Source organism: Catharus ustulatus, chromosome 2 (genome assembly GCF_009819885.2).
Source record: "Catharus ustulatus isolate bCatUst1 chromosome 2, bCatUst1.pri.v2, whole genome shotgun sequence".
Lineage (NCBI taxonomy): Eukaryota > Metazoa > Chordata > Aves > Passeriformes > Turdidae > Catharus > Catharus ustulatus.
The window spans coordinates 108,891,733-108,914,285 of NC_046222.1; the positions used below are offsets into that span (position 1 = coordinate 108,891,733).

At 40.3% G+C, this 22,553-nt stretch overlaps 1 protein-coding gene across 6 annotated transcripts in view; it reads left to right on the plus strand.

Annotated features, from left to right (window-relative positions):
- The window catches only part of PPEF1 (protein phosphatase with EF-hand domain 1), a 42,559-nt gene that overhangs the window by 11,187 nt on the left and 8,819 nt on the right, over positions 1-22,553 (plus strand). For 5 of the 6 annotated variants that reach the window (XM_033051848.1, XM_033051847.1, XM_033051846.2 and 2 more), the window contains exons 3-12: positions 1,915-2,042; positions 2,816-2,867; positions 8,440-8,612; positions 10,263-10,377; positions 12,258-12,304; positions 16,171-16,337; positions 17,918-17,954; positions 18,400-18,549; positions 20,721-20,921; positions 22,021-22,206. In XM_033051848.1, the coding sequence (XP_032907739.1) occupies positions 1,915-2,042; positions 2,816-2,867; positions 8,440-8,612; positions 10,263-10,377; positions 12,258-12,304; positions 16,171-16,337; positions 17,918-17,954; positions 18,400-18,549; positions 20,721-20,921; positions 22,021-22,206 (1,256 nt within the window). Of the gene's footprint in view, positions 1-1,914; positions 2,043-2,815; positions 2,868-8,439; positions 8,613-10,262; positions 10,378-12,257; positions 12,305-16,170; positions 16,338-17,917; positions 17,955-18,399; positions 18,550-20,720; positions 20,922-22,020; positions 22,207-22,553 lie in introns of those variants that run through there. The other variant, XM_033051851.2, reaches the window with a different exon arrangement.

Genomic DNA, 22,553 nt, shown 5'->3' on the forward strand with positions numbered 1-22,553 from the left:
TTTGGTCTTTTTCGACTAGAAAATGTTACCATTTTAACTATACTGTATACTCATTAATGGTAAAATAAGCAAACAACATGTTTATAAAAATGTTTCCTTAATGTTATATTTTGTTAATAGAATCACCTTCCCATTAATATTTGTCCTTACCTGCATAACTATCAGTAAGGAAAAAAATCATTCTCACTCAGGTTCCACTCATCCTAGAATAAAAATTCCTGGTATTTGTCATCAGTTACAATACTTGACTGGTGTAAACGGTTGTCTCTGTAGTACAGAGCTTTCTTTACTGTTCTGCAGTGCAAGACAGTGCCCATCCCAGGACCTCTTTCTGCCACCAGATGTTTGTCTGCTCAATAAACTTTTATCTGAGCAGTTCAAGGAATGTGATCTCTCTGTGGCATGAATGAGGCCTGTGGGCAGCAGGCTCTTTCGTCCAGGCTGCAGTCTTGATGGTTGTCCTTCAGCAAAGTTTCCAGCAGTTTTCCAGACTGAGACCATAGTAGACACAATTTCTTAAAGTGCTGAATGGAATGCATATTCAGCACATAGTCAAAAATGGTCTTCTGGCATGTTCCATTGACTTTTTGGGGTGAGTGTTCTTTTGTTAACCAAGCTAGCTAAAGCTATACCTCATTGCCTTTTCGCTTGTCTATTTAAGCACAGATTCTACCCCATTTGTTGACTTTTTATCCTAGGATTTGAATTTTGTTGAATTTGGCTTACTGATGCAGCTCTACAGGCAAAAACTTTCTGGTAGAGGAGGCTGTTGCAAATATTCTCATTGCATGGTTGTTCATGTCACAGCTTGCAAAATCAAAACTTTTTACTGCGGCTGTATAAAGAAATACATTGTTGTTAGGCCAAACTGTTCTTCCTTTCTTCACCTTCCCAAAACCCATATAGTGCCCATCAGCTGAACAGGACTGACTTCTTACCTGGATGCTGTCTTCAAGACAATTAAATGGGGAAGGTTACTAACTACTTAGGCCTGAGCAAGTCAGTTAGCTTGGGATCTGTGTCAGAAGACAGAAACAGTAAAGGCATCGTGTACAGTAATTTCACGACCATAAGGTGCACCGGACTATAAGGTGCAACCCCCGGGAGTCGGCAAATTTCACAACTTTGTAGATCATATAAGGCGCACCGGACTATAAGGTGCACTTTTTTTTGCAGCGAGGAGCCACGTGGCACGCAACAAAGTAAGAATTAGTAACAGGGGCTGTCCACGGTCCAGGGCGGTTCAGGGCTGCTGTGGCGCGGCTGCAGCTCACACTTCTGAGTTGGCTTGGGGTGGCCACCGGCTCCCTCCCTCCCTCCCCATACAGCGGCCGGGGCCACCCGCCTTCCTCCCCACGCACCGCCCCTGCCTCGCCACCCCACTCCTGCTGGGCTGGGGCCACCGGCTCCCTGTCTCCCCACCCCACTCCAGCCGGGCTGGGGCCGCTGACTTCCTGCCTCCCCACCCCACTCCTGCTGGGCTGGGGCCGCCGTCTTCCTGCCTCCCCACCCTCCCCTGCCTCCTCACTCCGCCCCTGTCTCCCCGCCCTGCTGGGCTGGGGCTGCTGACTCCCTGCCCCGCCACGCGGCTCGGTGCTCCCACGGTGCTGCCCCCGCTCACAGCTCCAACTTCCACATTGGAAAATTTCGCAACTTTGTCCATCATATAAGGCGCACCGAACTATAAGGCGCACTTCCAGGTTCGAGGGAAAATTTTAGTCAAAAAGGTGCGTCTTAGTCATGAAATTACTGTACTTTTTCAGTCTCACTCTCACTAGGTTTCATTTTATTGTTAACTGTGCACAATGGACTGAATTCGTCATCTGATTGCAAAATTCTGCAAATGCAGCATGTATATTTTCCTTGTAGATTACCCTGCATCCATGTGTACTTCACTGCTTTCTGTTTTGACAGTCATTAGAGCTGCAATCCTCATCCAGAAGTGGTACCGCTTTACGATGGCCCGGCTGGAGATGAGGCGCCGCTATTCTCTCAGTATCTTTCAGTCAATTGAATATGCTGATGAACAGGATCAACTACAGGTTTGTAATCTTCCATTCTTCCTATACAAGCAGTTATGTTATCCCCAGGACTGTGGTTTCACAAACAAAATGGGTGAGTGGTGATTTCTTCTACAAAGCTGGGTCATGTTTAATAGAACTGTTTCCCTGCCTGACACATGAACTAAGTTGTGTATTCATACACAGACATACAGCGGGATGTAACTACATAGGCATCAGGACACCATTCTGCCCGTGCAGCATATCTGGGGTATAGGTTTCTGTATAGCAGCTCTGTTAGCCGGGGACTGTAGGTCATTTACAGATCACTGTGGTGATCCTAACTGTCCATGAGGCAATATATGTCCAACAGAGATATCAGTGTTTCAGCATGTCAGCACGGGCTTCCTTTAGGGTCAATATAGGAACTTACAGGCCTTTGTTTTCATCCTAGCATCTGTGTCTAAAGTCAGTTCACTGCATTGTTGTTTCTACTGACTATGAAGAAAGTCTTGGCAAATAGTTTGGGTGGTGGGCAAGAGGAATTACACTCAGAAACATCAACAACACTGAAACAGCCCTGAAACATTTTATGTATTCGTGAAGTGTTACTTGTGAATTCATTCATTCAAAAAAAGGAAACTGATAGTAGGACACAGATTGTCATTATTGCAGGCTGATATTATGGGAGTATACAGTAGTGACTTATATCCCCCTAAATGAGAAATTGCAAGTAATTGAGTAGGAAAGATGTTGATGCTTGTTAGATCACCTGAACTGATCAGTGTGTTTGTTCTTTTCTTTTTCATGCTCAGCTATCCAACTTTTTTACATTCATGCTGGATCATTGTACTCATCCTGATTCAGGTAACAATAAAAGTAAAAGTAATGTGGAGATTGTGTTTGAAAAACTTGATGTGAGGAAAGCTACTTTTCAGTGTGATATTTACAGCCTATGGCACATGCTGGGGTTGAGGTTTGATCTCCCAAACACTGCAATATGAATTTGATCCTCTAAGTGTTGACACTGCTCACTATCTACTTGGTGTAAGAGCAGTCAGTAAGTCAGAACAGGTGCCTGTTGTCCTTATGAGAATATTCAGAGATGATCAGAGGGCTTTCTTATATGTTACTGCCCTTCCTACAGAATGCAAGTTTCACAGCTTTCTATGCATGTTTTCTTGAACTATGAAATGTGAGTATTCAGAAAGATTGTGTTCAGTTGGTTTAAAGCACATATAATCAAAGATGTTGCTCCTTCTCCCCCACCACCCACCAATTCTGGCAGTTCTGGACCACTTTTTAATTTAATTTGTTCTATATTTCACTGCAACATGTATCAGTATGTGAATGGAAATAAAGGAAATAAATTTAAACTGCTGGAGATAAATCTTCAGAAACCATCTAATTTAAGCTTCAGTTATTCAAGGAACAACCTTTAATTTTTGAAGTATTTTGGGAGCCTTGGACATAACTTACTTTTGAGGTCAAGCTCAACAGAAGGACAGACTGAAAGTGATTCCTAAGTCCAGAAAACAAATGTGACTTCCCTGAACAAATTCAAAATAGATCTAATCCCAGTGGAGTTAAAAATGAGGCTGTCCCCTTCTTATTGCATTACAAGAGAATGCCCTTTCTCTTTCATCTGGTCTAGCCACAGGTTATTCCAATTAAAATTTGCGCAAGATACTTTAATAGCAGGATAAAACCACCATCAAAACCTTAAGTGGTTCAGTGTTCTAATGACAACTGGTAGAAATGGCAATTTTTCTCTCTTAAGTACTTTAGAGTGCCTAATGCTCTCTGAGCTCTGCAGAAAAATAAATTACATGTGAGCTTTGCTCCAAAGTCAGGGCAGATGACGCAATACTCCTCCCTTTGATTTTTTTCCCATTACTGCCATATTCTGGGAAGAAATTCTGCTTTAGTCATTTAACTTCCTGGGAAGGACTTGGCAAAATTAAAGAAAATCAGATACTGCTCATGTCATCTACTTCTTCATGCTGATAGTGCACCTCTGTTCAGCTTTTCTACCTGAATGGGAAAGAAAACAGTAGTGCTAGGTCTGAGATTTGGCAAAATATTGTTAATCTCTATTTTTATTATAATACTGAAATGGAATTTTACAGTTGCTTGTTGTAGATATGATTTATCCACCTTTATTAACTGTGTCTACTGGCAGAAAGAATAAAGGTGAGGTGTCTCAGGTGACTTGCTAGGGCTCAGGACATTGCAGAGCCCACTGATACATGCACAGGCGGTTCATGTGCAAGTGAAGATCTGAGCCTCACCTGTGCACAGGGAGGGAGATGGAGGGTCCTGTGGGCTGCCCCTCATCACCACTGCACACGTGGCCCTATTTCTTGGTCTTGTAGATATTGGGAATTGCAGATGTGCAATTCAGGTTAAGGCTGAAACAAATCATAAAGTGTATATGGTTTATGGTAAAAGCATCCCTTTGTCTTGCTGGCTTAAAACTTCCATCTTTTAGGGCTGACGTTGTTGAGACTTGATAACAGCTCCAAAGGCTTTATTTTTTTTTTTTTTTCTTTTTTTCTGGGGGGGAATTGCATATCAAATGTGTATTGTGTGGGTTGTGGCTATTTTGTCCAACTGCTAGCTGCATGCATTCTTTGCTTTAAGCTCTTGATTGCTTGCCCCTGGAAGTGACCTTTGCAGCACTCATGCTAGCCCCACTGATGTAAGCAAAATCAATGCTGAATAGAGAGATTCTTAAAGAACTGCTTCCACTTCTGCTGAATCACCATCTTAAGACGTGAACCACAGTGAATGTAAACATCAAAACCAGAGAGACTTCAAATTGACTTTGCTATTCTCAAGCATTTTCTAAAACCTGCAATTCCAATTCTCTGGCTTTTTTTTTTTCTTTTCATCAATGTGTGTTCACTTAAATTAAAGTCATAACATATAGTTCAAAAGCTGTCTCCAAGAAGACAGTATATAATATTCTTACCAAAGAATAGGTTGCCTGTTCTTGTCAGTATGTGATAAGAAAGTTACCTGAACATTTTGTGATCTGTGGTTTTCCTTACGTTATAAACTACTCAACCTCCACCATTAATCTTACTTTCCTCTTTTTAATCTGTTTTTTTCAGATTGTTTTTCAATGAAAGAGAAGCAGCTGCCGTCTCATTAACACAGTAGTGCTTTTGATGTGATTGTTTATCTGTTATAGCCTAAAGCTTTTTTCATCCTCTCATTCTTCTTAAGATGTCAGTGTAGTTTGTGATTGGGATATTATATAGCTGAGTGTCTTGTTCTGCTTCTTATTAAAGGCTATTTTGCAAGGGTTTGTGGAAAATAAGCATAAAACCCTTTTCTACCTTACACTTTTCTCCCTCATTTCCTGAAAAAAAAAAATCTTCCTACCTTCTCAGCTTTCAATGGAAAGTTCTCTGGTCAGAGAAAGCTGGAAACTGCCTTTCCAGCAAAAGATGACCCATTTACTCACTCTTTTATGGGCACATTGAGGGTGAGAAGACTGCAGACACATCCTGAGAAAAATGGTGGGACTGGGAATCTAAACCCGTTCCTCTCAAGGTCACCAGGGCACCTCCTGGAGCCTTCCTTCAAAGGGAAACAAAAAAAAGTGTTGTTTTCTGCAGTTTCAGTCCCTGTGATGCCTCCCTTACAGCTTTAACACCCTTCCAAGATGTTTTGCACAGTGATTATTGCAGTGGGGAATAAGTTATAGCTGCTTGCAGTTTATAGCACCAGGAATGGTGTGAAGTAAGAAATGTTTGAAGCATTTTAGAAACTTCCTTCCTCTTTGTAGGCTCAGTGTCCATTTGGCTTTGACCTGAGGGCTGTGGGTCAGCATCTGGCTTATGTAAGAGCACTTCCCAAGAGTCAGAGGTACTCTCAGGTACCCCTATGGTCAGGCTGAAGGCCCACAGGTAGTGGCAGAACAGAGAACTGATTTCAGAGTTGCAGAAGTAGCTGATTCCCTGTTCCCCTGATAGTCAGTACATCCTTGGCAGCTTTGACTTGCCTTGAAAAACTCCCATGACAAGGTGATCTTGTCAGGAGAAATGGGTTTTTGGGCTTTCTGTGACCAAATGGACTCCACTTAGCTCTGGGTGTTTGTGTTTAACATGGAATATGGCTGTAGGGTAGTTGTTTGGGTTTTGTTAATAGTGAAGGCTCAACTCCCTGAGCCTGGGCTAGACCTCTGGTGTCAGAGTACAAAGCTGGTCATTGTCTGTCCTCCCTCTAGTTAGTGGAGCGATGCAGATGCTGCAGAGGATATTTCATTCTGTCTTGACACATGTGCCTGAACTAGGCATGCCAAGACTTCTCATCCCTGTCTTTCAGTATGAATTGAAAGAGCCTTGACAGCTTCAACTAGAACAGCAAAATGTGAGGGGTTCTGAATCCTTCAGAATTAGTCCTGCATGGGGCATGTGGTGAGCTGGGGTACTTGCTGGACAGCATGGTGATTCCCCAGGCTGCATTAGGTAATCCATTACTGACTGTTCAGAGATGGGACAGTCATGCTGTGCAGGAACAAGCCTTAAAGTCCATCTGAAATACTGCCTGAGGAGCTGTAAGCACACTCTAAGGGTAATGACCATGACTGGCTTTTGACAGCTCATCCAGGAGGGAAAATGGGGTGTACTTTGAAGAGATATGCCCTGCAAGGAAGGATTGAGTTTCCCAGCCTGAGCATATGCCTAAATGGAAGTGAGTCTGTGAGGAATGTAAGTTCATGATCAGAGGCAGAGTGATGGATGGATGGCCTACTGTGTGCTGAAAGGGGGAAGGCAGGAGTAGGAGCAGGCACGGGCAGGTGTCTCCCTGGCTTGAAATGCTGACAAAGTCACTGACTCTGAAGAGTCATGTCAGATGAGGGCAGCTGGTTAGAACAGGCAAGAAATGAGGCATTTGGGTGGTCTGAAGAGTTGGTCCTGCAGCTGCCCACTTCTTGGGAAGTAGGGTGTAGAGGGCGATACTGTCCAGAGGCCTGCTGCTAGAGCTGGAGCAAGAATTGGTGCAAATGTGCTTGGCTGATCGCTATGTGAGAATCGGTAATTTCAGTCCATGGTGATGTTCTGGTGTCCAGCCAGACAAAGCTGTAACTATGGAAGACTTCAAATCAAACAGCACTTGGTGAAAACGGTGAACCCCAAGCACCTTGCTGTTACTTGATGCCTTAATCCATTTAAATGGCCAAGTATAACATTGCATTGGCACTGAATGTGCTAATCAGCTCACAGCTGAAGTGCTGATAGTAAAAGAGGACTTTTTAAAATCCAGGCTATGTTTTTATCTATTTATTTCTTTAATATGGATTTTATCCAGTAGGAAGACAAGTTGGCCTTTATGAATTTCATAATTTATGATGTTGCATGCTGGTTTTGGCTACTGTAAGTTTTGAGTCACAGCTACAGGTCAGCTGTAAATCAGCAATAAATAATACAGCTCCACAGTTGTAAATAATACATTTTTATTTGCTGTTGCAGGAAATCAGGGTTACAGAAAACCTAACTTTAGCCCAGCAAAAAGTGTTTACAACAGTCATCTCACAAGAGCAACTCTGCAACAGCATCTACTAAAACACTTTCATTTAGGGCCTAGTTCTCTCATTTAGAATAATATATGACCGAGACAATCTGCAAGAAGAAAACACTGAAATCTGCTGATCAGTCAGTTACATTTTAAGGTTATGTCAAGAAAAAGAATGTATTGAAGCAATTAGCAGTGTTCCTGCTTTCTCCATGTTCCAGGAAAATTGGAAGCTGTGTTCCATTTTCACCACTCTGTTTTTGTTTACTTTATTTCATCCAGTAGTTTTATGGCAGCCAACCAAAAGCTGGCATTGTTTCCTAGCTGCATCAGAAAGGAGTGATTTGCAATCCACTGTGAATAAATAGAATTTTGTTGGTGGCTTTTAAAATAATCACTGTGGCCTGCTGGTATTGAGCCTAAAAATTTTAAGTAGAAAATAAAAGCAATAGAAGTGAATCTTCAAAACCTGAATTAAAAGTGTAATATTGAACTTAAAACAGATAGTCATTAAATGATCAGCCATGACTTTTGTATCTCCTTGCACCAAGGGGGAAGGAGAAGGAAGTTTGTACCAGGTGATGGTTCTTGTTACCTGTGAGCAGACTGCTCTACAACTTCAGTGCAAAATGTTTTCACCCTGACCACAGCTTCTTTTCCAGAAGCGGAAAAGAGTTTTTGCCTGTTTTTAACTTTGGTTTGGTCTTTTTTTTTACTTTGTAGTCGTTGATTTTAGTATTGTGAAACAGTCTGGGGAACCTGGCGCTTTTCCACTATAGGAGGCAGGAGTCAGCCACTATAATACTGCAGCAGTTAAAGCAGTTACATTCAACCAATTCTGGCCATGCTGTTACAGCTCTGTGGGGAACTGGTGGAGTTTCTACATTTTTGTTTTCTTTCTACCTTGTTCCAGTTTCTCAAATTTTCACCAGTCCTAGTGCTCCTCAGGTGGTGGACGAAGATTTATGTTTAAAAGAATTTGAAAAGAAGATTGATGTTCCAGACTCCTATTATGGACCACGACTCTCATTCCCCCTTACTGTGGAAGATGCCAATGCTCTCCTTCATGCTTTCAGGAACGAACAGGTAATTTGCAACTAGCTTGTTTTCTTTTTTTAATTTATTTTAGATCTGTAAAGTTGTAAGTCCATAATCCAGTGTAAGGCTAAACTCATGCCCAAAGAAATATTTCACCCTTCTTTTACATCTCATTTATTTTTCCTGCTAACCCAGTGTGATCATAAATGTGCATGGTAAGCTACCTTGGGAAGTTGATCTGCCTGCAAGCTAATACAATAAAATCAAAAGCAGACAGTTCTCAGACACACGAGTTCCCACATTTGTTTCACTACTTTGCTGCATGACCACCAGGTCTGGCACTGGGGAGGAGGCAGGGACTAGTGAAATGAAATGGGAACCCTTAACAGCTGCAAGGCAAGTGACAGTGCAGAACTGGGGAAGGTATCCTAAACTAAAATCTTTTTATGGGTTAAAAGTGTTCATTGTTTGGTCTTCTGTCTTTTGTCCCCCACCTTGAATTGAGGTGTAAGGGTCAATCACCTCGTTGCAGGCTGCAAGACTCTGCTATAAGAGTGGAGTGGCTATAAAGCATTGCTCATGTAGCAGAACAGAGTGATAGCACAGATCTCTGGAGCTCGGGCTGCAGCTTCCAAGGCATTGAGGAGCCTGTTTCTCATTCTCTATGTTCCTGAGCAAGCCCTTTTGTTGCCCACAAGATGAGGGTGGAGCAGGGAGGCATTAAATGACACGGCTTTGTTTGAACTTGTAATTATTGCTGCTTAACAATATGCTCTATAAAAGGGGCAAGAGTCTATCATGCTTTTTAATTTACTAAATAAGAATATTTTTCTCCAGTAATTTTCTGTGGAACCTGATTGTTTGAAAAGTACCAAATATAAAGCATGTGATAAATAAGCCAATCCAGACTTCACCTTACTGTCCACTCTCTCTTCTCTTACTATGGCTGGCATTTTATTAAGGAAACAGTCATAGGTAATTGGCATTTTTGTTTGCTTAAAAACATGAATCTTGAAAAGTCATTCTGTAGCTAATCTATCTCCTCTATCAAAATTCCTCAGATCTCTGTTGGAATTAAAAGCTTTAAAAATCAGCAACTGACAAAATGTTCATAAAAAACATTTGGAGAGAAGACCAGAAGCTTCAACATTGCATTGTCATAACTTCTTCCTGTGAACAGGAAGATAACTCTTACCAAGGCAGCCCTTACTGGAGTTTTCTTGTAATTGTTTTTGCATCACTGAAATATCATTTATGGCCTTTGGGGATATTTTTTTGTTGGCTTGTGTTTCGGAGGTTGTGAGATTTTTTTGTTTGTTTGTTTACTCACACCTAGAATGACATCCTCTTTATTTTTTCCCCAGTTACTTTAAACAGATGGCCTTATGCAATGATTCTTAGTGCTCTATAAGTCCTAGCTCTTCTGAAAAACAGGAAGAGAAGAAATAGTACAGTATAAATAAAGTGGTAAAATCTGTAAAGCAAGTTCAGTAAGGGCTCCATGTCCATTCACCCGCAAACAAATGCAAAGCTATGAACACTCCTAATTCCCAGCACTAGGCCATACAGCCTGTACTCATGTCTGGAGGTCTACACTATAAATAACCTTGGCAGTTAATGTCTGATATTAATAAAGCAACCAGACCTATTGCTAATTCAAAGAAGCCTTCCTTTTCTACCTACCTTTTCTTCTCACAGCTGCTTCATGCCCGCTATGTACTGCAGCTGCTAAGTGAAACTAGGAGGGTTCTCAAGGAGATGCCAAATATCACCCATCTTTCAACTTCCTATTCCAAGGAGATAACTGTCTGTGGTAAGGTGCCAGAGAAGATACCTGCTTTGGGCTATGGCTTGATATTCTAAGTGGTAGAGAATGATACTGACATTTCCAAGTTTTGCCATTAGAAGAAAGTTCTCAGTGCCCTTTAAAAAGTTATTTATTTATTTTATTTTCCCCCATAAATGCATAAATTGGAGCAAAAAACCAAAAAAATAAAGTTCCTGAGTCATAGTAAGTATATTTTAAGAAATTCCCTCACCTCCTTTTTCCTGTTCTTGTTTAACATTTCTGAATGAGTCAGTATTAATTCAGCTAACACTGCAGTGCAGCTTAAATACTCCTGCACTTCCACCTCTAAAGTGCCACCAAGTATTTTGATCACTGCCTATAAGTCTCACCTCTTTCTCCTCTCACTGAGAAAAATACCTTATTTGGTAATGATTTTAATGACTTTAATCATAATTTACTCAATAATTATTTTAATGAGGGTTTAATATGGGTGGCAAAAAAGACCTTTCATTGACAGCATGACTATCTAGAATAAATTGAAATCATAATAACCCCTCATTTCTAAGGAGACCCAGGAGGATGGCTAAGTCTTTATACAACCAACAAATTAGTCTCACAGAATAATGTGTCACACAGTAAAAAACTAAGAGCTCTTTGCCCATCTATTTTGTTACACTTTTGTAAATTATGGATAATGGGATGCGGTATTCTGACTTGACACAGAATGCAGTAGCTGCAAAACAGAACAATAATGGTGACATAACCCTTGACATCTATCAGTGTGTGCTCTGTGTAATAGTAAAGAGGTATAAGGGAGGTACTGTGAGATATGCAAAATAAATAATGTTTTTTAAGATGTGGTTATAGACCTTCTTTGATTGCCAGGAAAGGGTTTGTTTAAATGAGGTTTTGTATAAACAATAATTTATGAACCAAGCCAACAAGACCCCTTTCCAAATCAAGGAAACATAGATTCATGCTTGTTCACAACACAACGTGTTCTTGTTAAATAAACATTCCTTTTCATGTTTGTATTGCATTTGCACTACGTAAGCAGCACTATAAGGGATCCCTCTCCTATACTGAAACTACAAGCTTTTGTCACCAGAAGGAGCCTATGCAGAAGACAGATAACCCATTTTTAAGCATAATTGATCCAAAATGTTGATTTCTTTAAGGTATCACTCTCCATTTCTTATAATTTCAAATTAATAATGCAGATTAAATATATACCTGGAATGTTTGCATCCACATATGTGCTAAATATCTGTCATATCTTGAAAGATCCCTTAGAACAAATTCAGCAGGCTCATAATTAATCAGAAGCTATACAGAAAACATATACACATAAAAATGTCACTTCTCTTTTCCTAATCATTGGTGGTAAAAGCCAATTATCACAAATAGGTTTTGAAACTGTTCTGCAGCTTTGTGGTGGTGAGTCACAGACATGAGAAGGTTGGCTCCGTGAGTATGAAATGCAGTCAGATGCACAGGGGATCTGTGCTGCAGTGATGCTTTGTGTTGGGGTGAAATCCTGCTACCTGTTCCAAACAAACATCTCAAAAAGGGCCCAATCTGTCCTTCCCATGGCTTTAGCATTCACGCACACAGGCACAGACAGATCTTGACACTCTCCATTGTTTCCTGCTGGTAGTAATCAAGCCACATCCCTGAAACACATTCAGTTGTGCAGTATAAAAAGGTCTGCTTTGGTAAATTTAAACCCATTATTACATAGAAGTCTACTATATTTCAAAATATGTCTTTTAGTGGCATTTTTGGGGTTTATATACATAAGGAAAACATGGGGGAAAACTTATTAGGTACAACTAATTGCAGTTTTATAATTCAGTTTCTTCCTCTGTGAGAAAATTTAAAAAAAAAGTTTTTGTTTCCTGTAGGAGATTTGCATGGAAACCTGGATGATCTTTTGCTGATATTCTATAAGGTAAGTAAGTACTCTGAGATGTAGCATTTTCACTTTATGACTTGTTATTATTTATGTGTGATAGATTTATCACCTTTAGAACTGCTCATGTGGTATGCATACATCACAAATCCTGAAACAATCTGGTGCCTTTGTCAGAGTTTTTCCTTCTTCATATCCTCCTGCTCATCGAGGAGATGATTATTTTCCTGAATGCTGAACTGCAGCATGAGCCAGAATTTAAGAGGACTTCTTACAAAGTATCCAGAATTCTGCCATTGTTTTAAATTTCATATTGACTGAAGTCTGCTAAAATCAGAATCTGAGTTCTTGATGTAACACTACACCATAGGTAATTTTGACACTGAAGAAAAAATGCAGAAGCTTTCATTTAGGCCTTCCACTGATACCTGCACGTTTATTGGTTTGCTTTGGGGTTGGTTTGCGGTTTCTAGTTGTTTGGTTGGGTTTTTTTGTTTGGTTTGGTTTTTTGGGTTTGTTGGGGGTTTTATTTTGTTGTTGTTTTTTGGGGGGTTGTTTTTGGTTTTTTGTTTTGTTTTGAACAAGAAACAGGAAAGAGTGGTGTTTTAAAAGCTTTGTAAGCCTTGGAAGCAGTCACATGGTCTGCACAAAATAGAAGCACTTCGGGCACCCTTTACATATCCTTTTTTATCATGCTAAAAAGGCATAGCTCTGTTTTACTGAGGTGTAAAACAAATAAAGCTCCAGGCTAACTTTTCCACAATTGTATGTTTAACTGAAGATGCAGGAAATGTTGTGTATTTAGTTTCACATTTATCTTCAGGATGAATCACCACCTTTGATTGAGTAGGTACTCTCTTTGATTTGAGCTTTCCGGGGGGAGAAGGGGTTTGTGTCAGATCCTGACCTGAATGGAGACTGAAGTGAGATAAACCAGGTGTTTAAATGATGTAGTTCTCCCTCTGCTTCCAGCTTTGTTACACTTAGTCTGACACTTGTTGAATGTAAATGTGGTTGTTTTGCCCAAGTGCACACTTGAAATCTGTTGAAATATTGTTAAAGTATAATCAGACTTTTTATAGAGCCCTGCTTTTCTTACTAATCAACCATCCTTAGCTGGTCCTTGGCTTGCAGTCTTATAGTTGTTTAGCTCTCTTTTCAAAACTGGAATAAGAGTATGATACCTATTGGTTTCCAACACAGAACCTGGAATGGGAAATATAACTACTGGAGATAAATTCTTAGATACAATTATATTTATAACTGCAATCACCCTGCATTTTATTTTTTGGAGTAAACAGATGCCGATTCTTTCCCCCCCTCTAATGGATGTTATAAAGAGGAAAAAAAAGAACTCTCATCCTGACTGCAATGAATTCAGAGCCAAAACTCCCACTGACTTCAGACTAGAGATAACACCCAGTTGTTCTCTCTTAAACTTCCAGGGGAGTCCCTTCCATCAGACCAAATAAAATGGGCAAATGTTTTGTCATTTCAGAGTAGTTGAGAATATAGAGAGCATATGACAGAGCTGATTAGTGATTTAGAAGCAAATTAAACGTCCCCTCTGAGCAGTTTACTCAGATGAGCAGTGAACCTAGTTGGCTTCTGGGATCCATTATTTTTCTCCTTCCCAAACTCTGTTTCAGTTGGAAGGGATTTCATTCTCTGAGTTGGTACAAACTACCTTAAACAAAAGGGTACAATCTTAAACAATGCCATGGGAGTGATCTCAGTCTGCACAGGGCTGTGCAGAATTGAAATGTATTCTGGAGGCCTACATGCAGACCAGGCTTGTCACTTCCACAAACCACCCCCAGCAAACACACAGAGCTGGCAATCCACAACATATTGATAAAATGCTGAAGATGGTATATAATCTTTACACCTGGTTCGGCTGAAGCTAGGACACATATGTTTTTTTCCTCAATAACCAGTCCATGAGGTTATTCAGTCCCTGCATTAATCTTTATTAAATTACAGCATTTCCTGGTATTCCTTGAAACATTTGAATTTTAAATTATGTATTGCTAAGTTAGATTGTTAAAGGGATGCTATAGATAGAAATAGCCTGAAGCAGTAGAAAATGCCAACAACAAACGGAAGTTAATTAATCACTAACCCAGGAGATACAGTAATGATGCCCAGCAGCAAGTGGCTAATCATTAGAGGGCCTTGTTTACCTCTCTGACGTGTCAGAGGCTGCAACAGCCTTTAATTTAGTTTTGCTCTCATTGTTGGTTGTAACTATAGAAAAGGAGAGTCCATATGTGTGGAACAAAACTAAAATGTCACATTAAAGTTGGAAGTTCAAACCAAACTTGTTTAAAACTCAAATTGTGCGTAACCTTTTCCAAAAGAAGGGTGATGAAGTCTGGAGAGTGCTTCAGTAGACGTGTCTTGCTGTGAGGTCTGCAGTTAGAGTGGTTGTGCGTACACTCACAATCTGCTGGTGAATTCACATACCTATTGGGCAAAGCTTTTATTTATTTATTGGTCTTTCCAGAAATTGCTACTGAGTTTCTGCTGTCTGTTCCTCTCCTGAAATCCATCCTCTCCTTTTTAAAATCACTTCAACCCACTGCATTAGAAGTCTCATACGTTGCCACTCCTGTGAGCACAGAGCAAGCACAGGCCCCTTCTAAGTTAAGTTGAAAAGGGCTCAGGACAGGCTTTAGCAAAATCCAAGGAAGCTGGATTTACAGCAGCTAGGATGGAGAGACCAGGGTTCACTACTGCATCCTAACATAAAAGCACAGGACACTGATTGGGACAAAAAAAGATATTCTCATAAGGATTAAACTTACACATTTCATCGAGTCCCTGGCCACATCATGCATCCTGCAATAAACCCACTAAGGCAGAATACCAGTAATGCCATAGGAGCACAAGGAAGGCTTGACACTGACACTGTAGATATATTCAAGAAGTGGGATGCCTTGCAATGCTGCCAAATCTTTTAAGAGTGGCTTCCACAGTTGAAACATAATTTTATAGATGTTCTATTGATATTTCTTGTGCATATCAATTGAGAAAACAGAGGTTTCCCTTTTCCAGTACGTCAAACTTGAAATACTATTTCTGATACTCACGATTGGAAATGATGAAGCTACAATTATAGGTGGTGCTATATTTTCTGTAAGCTGATGGCACCCATTGATGTGTTGGTAATTAATCTAATAAAACATATCATCAGTTCAAAATACTTGTTTTTACTAAGTCACCATTTATAACAAAGCATTTCTCTGTATCTTCAGAAAAAAAGTAAGGTAAAAAATACCCGTATATAAAACCTCTCAGGTTTGTGAGCTTTCAAGTATATCTTGGCTCTCATTGAGTAAAATTCAAGTAGTGCTTTCAGGATTAAAGCAACTGAAATCAAACGCTTCAAAGTTCTGTTTTAAGATTTTATCTCATCTGGACCCCTAGTCCTTCTCAGGAGTTTTGGAAGCATACACTGCAAACAATTTTAATATACAAAATCCATTCAAACTTGCATCAGAAGGTAATTTTTCATGTATTTCCTATCTTCCATTCAAAGCGAATTACTCCCTTCTGTTTGCAAGTGCATAATTTCCTGGCAACAGTTGCATTAACAAAAATGTGTATTTTACTACAAGACTGTTGTTCCTTTTGGTCCCTTTCAATTTAATAGGTAGAGGAAAGGATTAGAGATGGGATTGTAAGAACAGCCAGAGAGGTCCTCTCTTCTGTAATGGCTCAGGTTGCCTAATATGAAGGTTTTTATTCTAAGCAGTGGAAATAAAGAAATGCGGCATTTTAGATCTCTGTATTATGCAGGATTTTTTTCAGAATTTCTAGCAATGGGATCCCATTTAAATGTGATTTCCTTTATTACAGTAGGATAGCAGCCTCTCTAAATGCCCCTTTTTTTCTTTCTGCAGAATGGTCTGCCTTCAGAACAAAACCGCTATGTCTTTAATGGTGATTTTGTCGACAGAGGGAAAAATTCTATGGAAATACTTATAATCCTGTTTGCATTTCTTCTCATCTATCCCAATGATTTACACTTGAATAGAGGAAACCATGAAGACTACATCATGAACCTGAGGTAGATTTTGGGGGTCGGGTAGGTGTTATCTGGCCTATCACTAGAAATATTTGAGCTTTTGAATGCTACTTTAGCCACTGTGACACCCTAAAACAGAAATAATGTTTTATTAAGTAGTCAAATGTAGCCTTGCCCTTTCAGCATGTATGTGGGGAAGGAACCTCCTCACTACACACCAACATTTGAATGGGAATCATGTTTTTAGATCTTTGATCTAATCATAATTCATTGAAGTCAGAGGGCTTAGTACAGCTTCCAGAGTATCAAAAGGAAGGGGAAGGAAAGATGGAAGGATGATATTTTAGTTAAAGCAAAATCTGATATCTTAGTTAACTTTGAACTAAGATTTCACTTCCCTAACACTAGGGGCGGGTAGATATCCTGCCTTCTACTCAGAGGAGCTGTATTAGTTGGAGGTGTCCGTGCAGGAAAGCTGACACCCTGTTTTCTAACACAAGACGTTTGCACTCAGCTGTGCAGTGCAGCCAATAGAGTGAGCACAGCCAGTGGCTCTGGCTGTAGTCAAAATGTGACTTGGAAACAAAAAGCATCTCAGAGATGTGAGAACTCCTCAGTCCTACTCCCTACAATTCTAAGCCACCCCAGAAAGTTTCTGGGTGATTGACTGGTGGATACCTGCTGTACCCCTTGGGTCATTTGATGTGCGCACACAGGATGTGTTGCTGTTTTAACACAGGCCTCTGTGTTAGCACCTGGGTCAGAGGCACATAGGCAAGTCCTACTAATGATCCACAAAAGAGAATCAGTTTCACATGATAGTTACTTTTTCAGCACTTAACTGAAAACACCCCAAAAACCAAGAAACATAAACCAAGATCAGTTACTTAATCTACAAGGTAGGAAAATTCCTTCCGAAAATAGCAGAAAATATTAACTAAGTCTATGATGGTATGATATGCACAGATACATTCCTGTCTATCACTCTTTGCTGTGCATTTTGATTAGCAGTGCTGCACATTGGTAAATTTGAAAGCTGAGTGTTGTGAAAATGCCCCTTGATGGAGGATATCTTGGTGTTAAAAGAATGAGGTATCAAAATCCTTGTCCCTTGTGGGGGAAAAGACCTTACAGTTGGATGAAGCTCTGAGCATTCTGAACTAGTGGAAGGAGTCCCTCCCCATGGCAGCGGGTTGGAATGAGATGATCTTTAAGGCCCCTTCCAACTCAAACCATTCTATGATATATATCTCTATCTCTATAATATTCTATTATATGTGATTCTATGATGTTTAAGACAAAAACTCTCCAAAGGTTTTGTGGGAATTTTTGCTCATTATCAGGTTCCTTTGGAATTTCTCTCTGGTATGTAAAAGGTAGAGCTGGCAAAAAGGCCTCTTAATAATTATGGGGCTGGATTCTGTTCCCAGCCTCTGTTACGTACAAGAAACCACTTTAACTCAATTCTCGAGACAGAGTGGAGGAAAAGACATTTCAACTGAGGTGAGATTGAATGGCAGGTGAAAAAAGGGGCTAGAAAACTCCAGGAAAACACCATAGCACAGGAAACCATGCAGAAGGGGCATACTGAAAACTAATTCATTATGCTGTCCTGTTTTCAGATATGGCTTCACAAAAGAAGTTTCAAAGAAGTACAAGGTAAGATTCCTCCTCCTTCCCCTATATTTTTGTAGTCTTGGACATGGAAAATGAAACCTGTGTAAACAAGAAAACTTCAAATCAGTTTATTTAGGTGTAGCAGAGAATTACTTAAGTGATGTAGGTGAAATTATTTTGGCCTATCAGTGGAATATCTGACAAAACTATTGCTAACTATTGCTCTTATGCCCAGATATCTATGGGATGAAATGAGTAACATCCGTAAGACCAATCAAATACACAAAAAGAGATGAACATGAAAGAAACAGAGACATCAAATGGCCCTACAGTAAATGTCAGAATATGTTTGTCAGGGTTGCAGTACAGGATATCACCTGAACAAAATTGTTCATAAAAACTGTTGCAGACACTTCAGCAAAATCCTGAACTTAGAAGCAACAGAATCTGTCAGAAATAGGATCTAATGTAAAAGTATATTTTACAGGACCATTGGAAACAGATTTTGTGTCTTCTGCGAGATGTTTTTAGCTGGCTTCCCCTTGCCACTATAATTGATAGCAAAGTTCTTATCCTACATGGGGGCATTTCAGACACCACAGATTTGGATTTCCTGAATGCACTTGAGAGAAATAAGGTAAGAGATCATATTCATGTGAGGGTAATTTTGTTTTCCTTTCAAAATTTTGCGGTACAAATGCTCAGATCAAGTCACTTGCTTCAGGAAAGAAAATGGCAGCAGTGTAAGGCATATAAGAAAAATAATAGCCCAATTTTTCTTCAAAATCAAGGCTTAGGAAGGAAGGTTGTACTAGGTGTTGAGAGCCAATTGTCTGCTCTCTGGATAACATGGGTCTTTTGATCTTACAATAGCTAAAGCCACTAGATGCCTCCTCCTGCAGTGATGACACATTAGCCAGAAAGTATGAAAACTACTTGATTCTTAGGCATTTCCTTTAAAAACTTTAGAAATCAATCTAGCCACATATTTCCAGCACTGCCTTTTTTCCTGGGGCTGTGCTTCTGCCATCTGTTGTGTGGGGGAAGTTCTCCACCTGTGAGGCGCTCCCTTGGCAGCAGCTGAGCGTTATTCATGTGGGAGAGCCTTTCCAGAAGGATCAAAATTCAAGAGCTGGCCTTGATAAAACAGAATATACTGCTTTTCAGGGATTTAGAAGACAGAAATGTTCATGTTTTTTTCTGAAATGATGAGCAAACACAGGTCCTTCAAATCAGTGGAAAATGGTGTGGGATTTGGTCTTGATTTGGACAACTAAATCAGGTGCTGAGCCTCCTTATAGTCAATGGAGATCCAGGAGATCTGGTGGAGATCATTACTTAGGCACACATCTCCAGTGCTGTTCAAGGAAGTGCACCATTGGCTAGGAATGTCCCCTTTGGCCTTTGCCTGCTTCTGAAGAAAGTCTTCTCTGTAGGTCCCCTCCACCAGTCCCCTTTAGGCCAGATTTGTGTCTGCCCCCCTTACACTAATTCACAGACATAGTGGAGCATCTCAGATGACATAGGAGAGAAATGTTTGAGCAACTTAGTGTACCCTGTCATCAGTGTCTGTGGAATATAGAGCTATTTTTGTCATCCTTGTATTTTTTAAAGCAAAAATAAATGTTTTGCAGGACAGTCAGTTGTGTCTCTTTTTTAAAGATATGAAAAAGGGCATGAATACTTCTGATAATTGGAGTCTAGGCTCTGTTGGCTGCACCACTGTGCACTAAAACTGGGTAATCTTACAGATAGAGGTGTCCTAACCACGAGCTGAATTCTGCCCATGCTTTCACCAGGGCTCAGCTCTGCATGTTTCTGATGCTGTATCTGTGAAGTGCAGAATTAACAGGTCAAAGTTGCTGCCACAGGAGAGTGTGGCTAATGAGACATGTGTGGGCCACAACCCAGGGCAATGTCACTCAAGGCCAAGTGATGTATTTTAATTGGTACAGCTGGCAGCTGACAAGTTTCAAATACTGGTCAGTGCACTGACAAATAACTTTGTGTGATGCATTTTGTTCTGAATTAGTCCTTTGTTAAAGAGTAAAATCTGGGGGTCTGTGGACTGTGTGTGTTCTATTGGTGGGTGATTTTTTTTTGGCTTGGGGTTTTTTGTTTTACTTTGGGTTTTTTGGGTTGGTTGGTTGGTTTGATTTTGGGGTTTATTTTGGCTTTGTTCTGGAAATAAGTTAGTATGAGAGAATTTGAAATGAGAAGACATTCTCTGGAGAAGAATCCATATTAATGGTCATTCATGGAACCATAGTGCACCACTCCAAAAAAGCAAATGCCCATGCATGTTTGAGGAGTTTGATTTAGCAGTATAAGGCCTGATGTAATATTTCATCAGTTTCACAACTGTCTTCCTGATACTTTTTAATTTAGCCAAATTAATCTAACAGCACAGTCCTGTGTCAGAGCAGAAGTGAATGAGTTTCACCTTCAGTACAGTATGAATGTATATTTTGTTTTCAGGGAGCTGGGCACTGAAGTGTCTTCCCTGAGCCCAGGTCCCCCTTTCTGTACAGTGAAACCTTAAGACTGACTGTGTTTGGAACGAGTGTGTGTCTGGGTAAGAATACGTAAGAGCTCTGAAGAGCCTGGTTACTGATAGGTATAAAGCAAAATTTTTGCCAAATACCTGCAGCTTCTCCTAAACCTGTGAATTGAGGATATTATGAGAGTTAACATTAGTTGAACTCTCAAGGAGTTTTCCTGAGTACAGGAAACATGAGCTGATGTGCCTCTCTGTATCAACTTTTGTTGCTGTGATGGTAACTTTTTTTTTTTTTAATTATTTTGAAGTTGAAATCTTTGATGCGGCCACCAAAGTCAGTGAAAGAAAGACAGGACCAAACGGAGAAGAGAATTCCCACGACCAAACCCAGTAAACATATTGCCAACCAGCATGTTGCAGGGAAGACCCAACACAACTCTTCGTCCGGCTTCCCTGAGCCTTCAGGCTCTAATTTGCCTCCAGACCCCGCCCTGAAGGAATGGAAACAGGTAGGTGAAACCAAAGACACGCTGATACCAAACCCCTCCCGCACAAACTCAGCGGGTGTTCTGTTCAGGCAGCGTGTTTGTGAGTCTGAGGGAACTGTCTCTTCATAGGAAAACAGTCCTTCTAAGGAGCATGTTAGATACCTATTAGTTTTTTCGGGTGCTGTTTGTAGACCTGGTAATAAAGGCTTGGGATTTTATACCTTACATTTAAAATTCATCCAGTGTTTTCTTTTCATAGCCGTTAGGAGGAGGAAACTTCTCAGCAGGAAATGGGTTTGCCTGCCCTCATGTGGTTGGATCTGTTGGTACATAAATGACTGTTGGTTCAAACAGGTCAGACTGCATTGTTGGTGAGACAAAGCACCTTTTTCTTGGCTGTGCTTTTGGCAGCTGAATGCTGATACAGTCCAAAAAAACCACTCAGCTCCTGAGACCGACAGGCAGATTACTCAGAAGTGGGAAGTTTTTGTCCTCTGGCTGTTCATTTCACCTCTAATATATGACCCAATATAGAGCTTTTGTCCAGAAAAGTTTAAACAAAGACATTTTGAATAATGTTTGCTACTGACTAGAATTAAACCATGATAATTCCTCTTCATGTCTGAATTCTGCTAAAATGCTAATATGTAAAATGTTGGTTTTAAACTTGAACTAACTAATGACAGTAAAAGTCAAAGGCAACTCTTGTCTCGCTTAGGGCAGGTACTCCCAAGCTTAGGTAAAACTACTGACCAATGTGGGTATCCAGTTTGTGCTGGGAAATAGAAATTGCCTCTTATTAAAAGAAGGCAGCTTTTGTTCTCTTTGAAATAGCACAGGTACTGTTCCTGATACACCTGTCTAAGTCAGAAAACCTCAGCTGTGAAAGGAGGTACATTGCTGAAATTCAGATAATATTTCTTAAAAAGTAGAACAGAAGTCTCAGCCCAAAAGAATATGCTCCTGAAAAGAAGGAAAAACCCCAAGACCTATGTGTTAACTCAGATGTGTTTTCTCCCTGTGCTGTGGGGCTTCTGTGGTGACCAGGACTTGAAAGAGCCATAGTCTTCCAGTCTTCCCCTACTGTCAGTTGTCACTTGCTTGAGTTTGCTGTTTATAGATCCTTGACATTCTGTGGAGTGATCCAAGAAGCCAAAATGGCTGTACACCAAACAAGAGTCGAGGAGGAGGCTGTTACTTTGGTCCTGATGTCACTGCCAAGCTGTTTGAGAGGTATAATCTGAAGATGCTCATCAGGTCTCATGAATTTAAGCCAGAAGGTTATGAGATCAGTCATGATGGGAAGGTAAGGTGCTTCCATGTAAAGCAGAATTCTCCTGTGAATTTCACAGGAACATCCACATTAGATTTGTCTGCAAAATTTATTTTAAAAAAAGAGTCACTTTGTTAAACTGGATTTGGGGGAACTTTGCCCTAGATAGACGTTATAACAAATTACTGAGCTCTGAGTAACAAAATTCTTTATGGCTTTAGGGAGTGGGGACCAATTTATTACTTACACGAAAACAAATGGACAGCAACAAAATCACCCACAAGAGTTGTGTGTCAATACAGTTCAAGAGATGCTCTAAGGTTCTAGAAGCCTTTAATTTACTGATTTCTCTTTTGACCCTGCTTTCTAACATGCTGTAT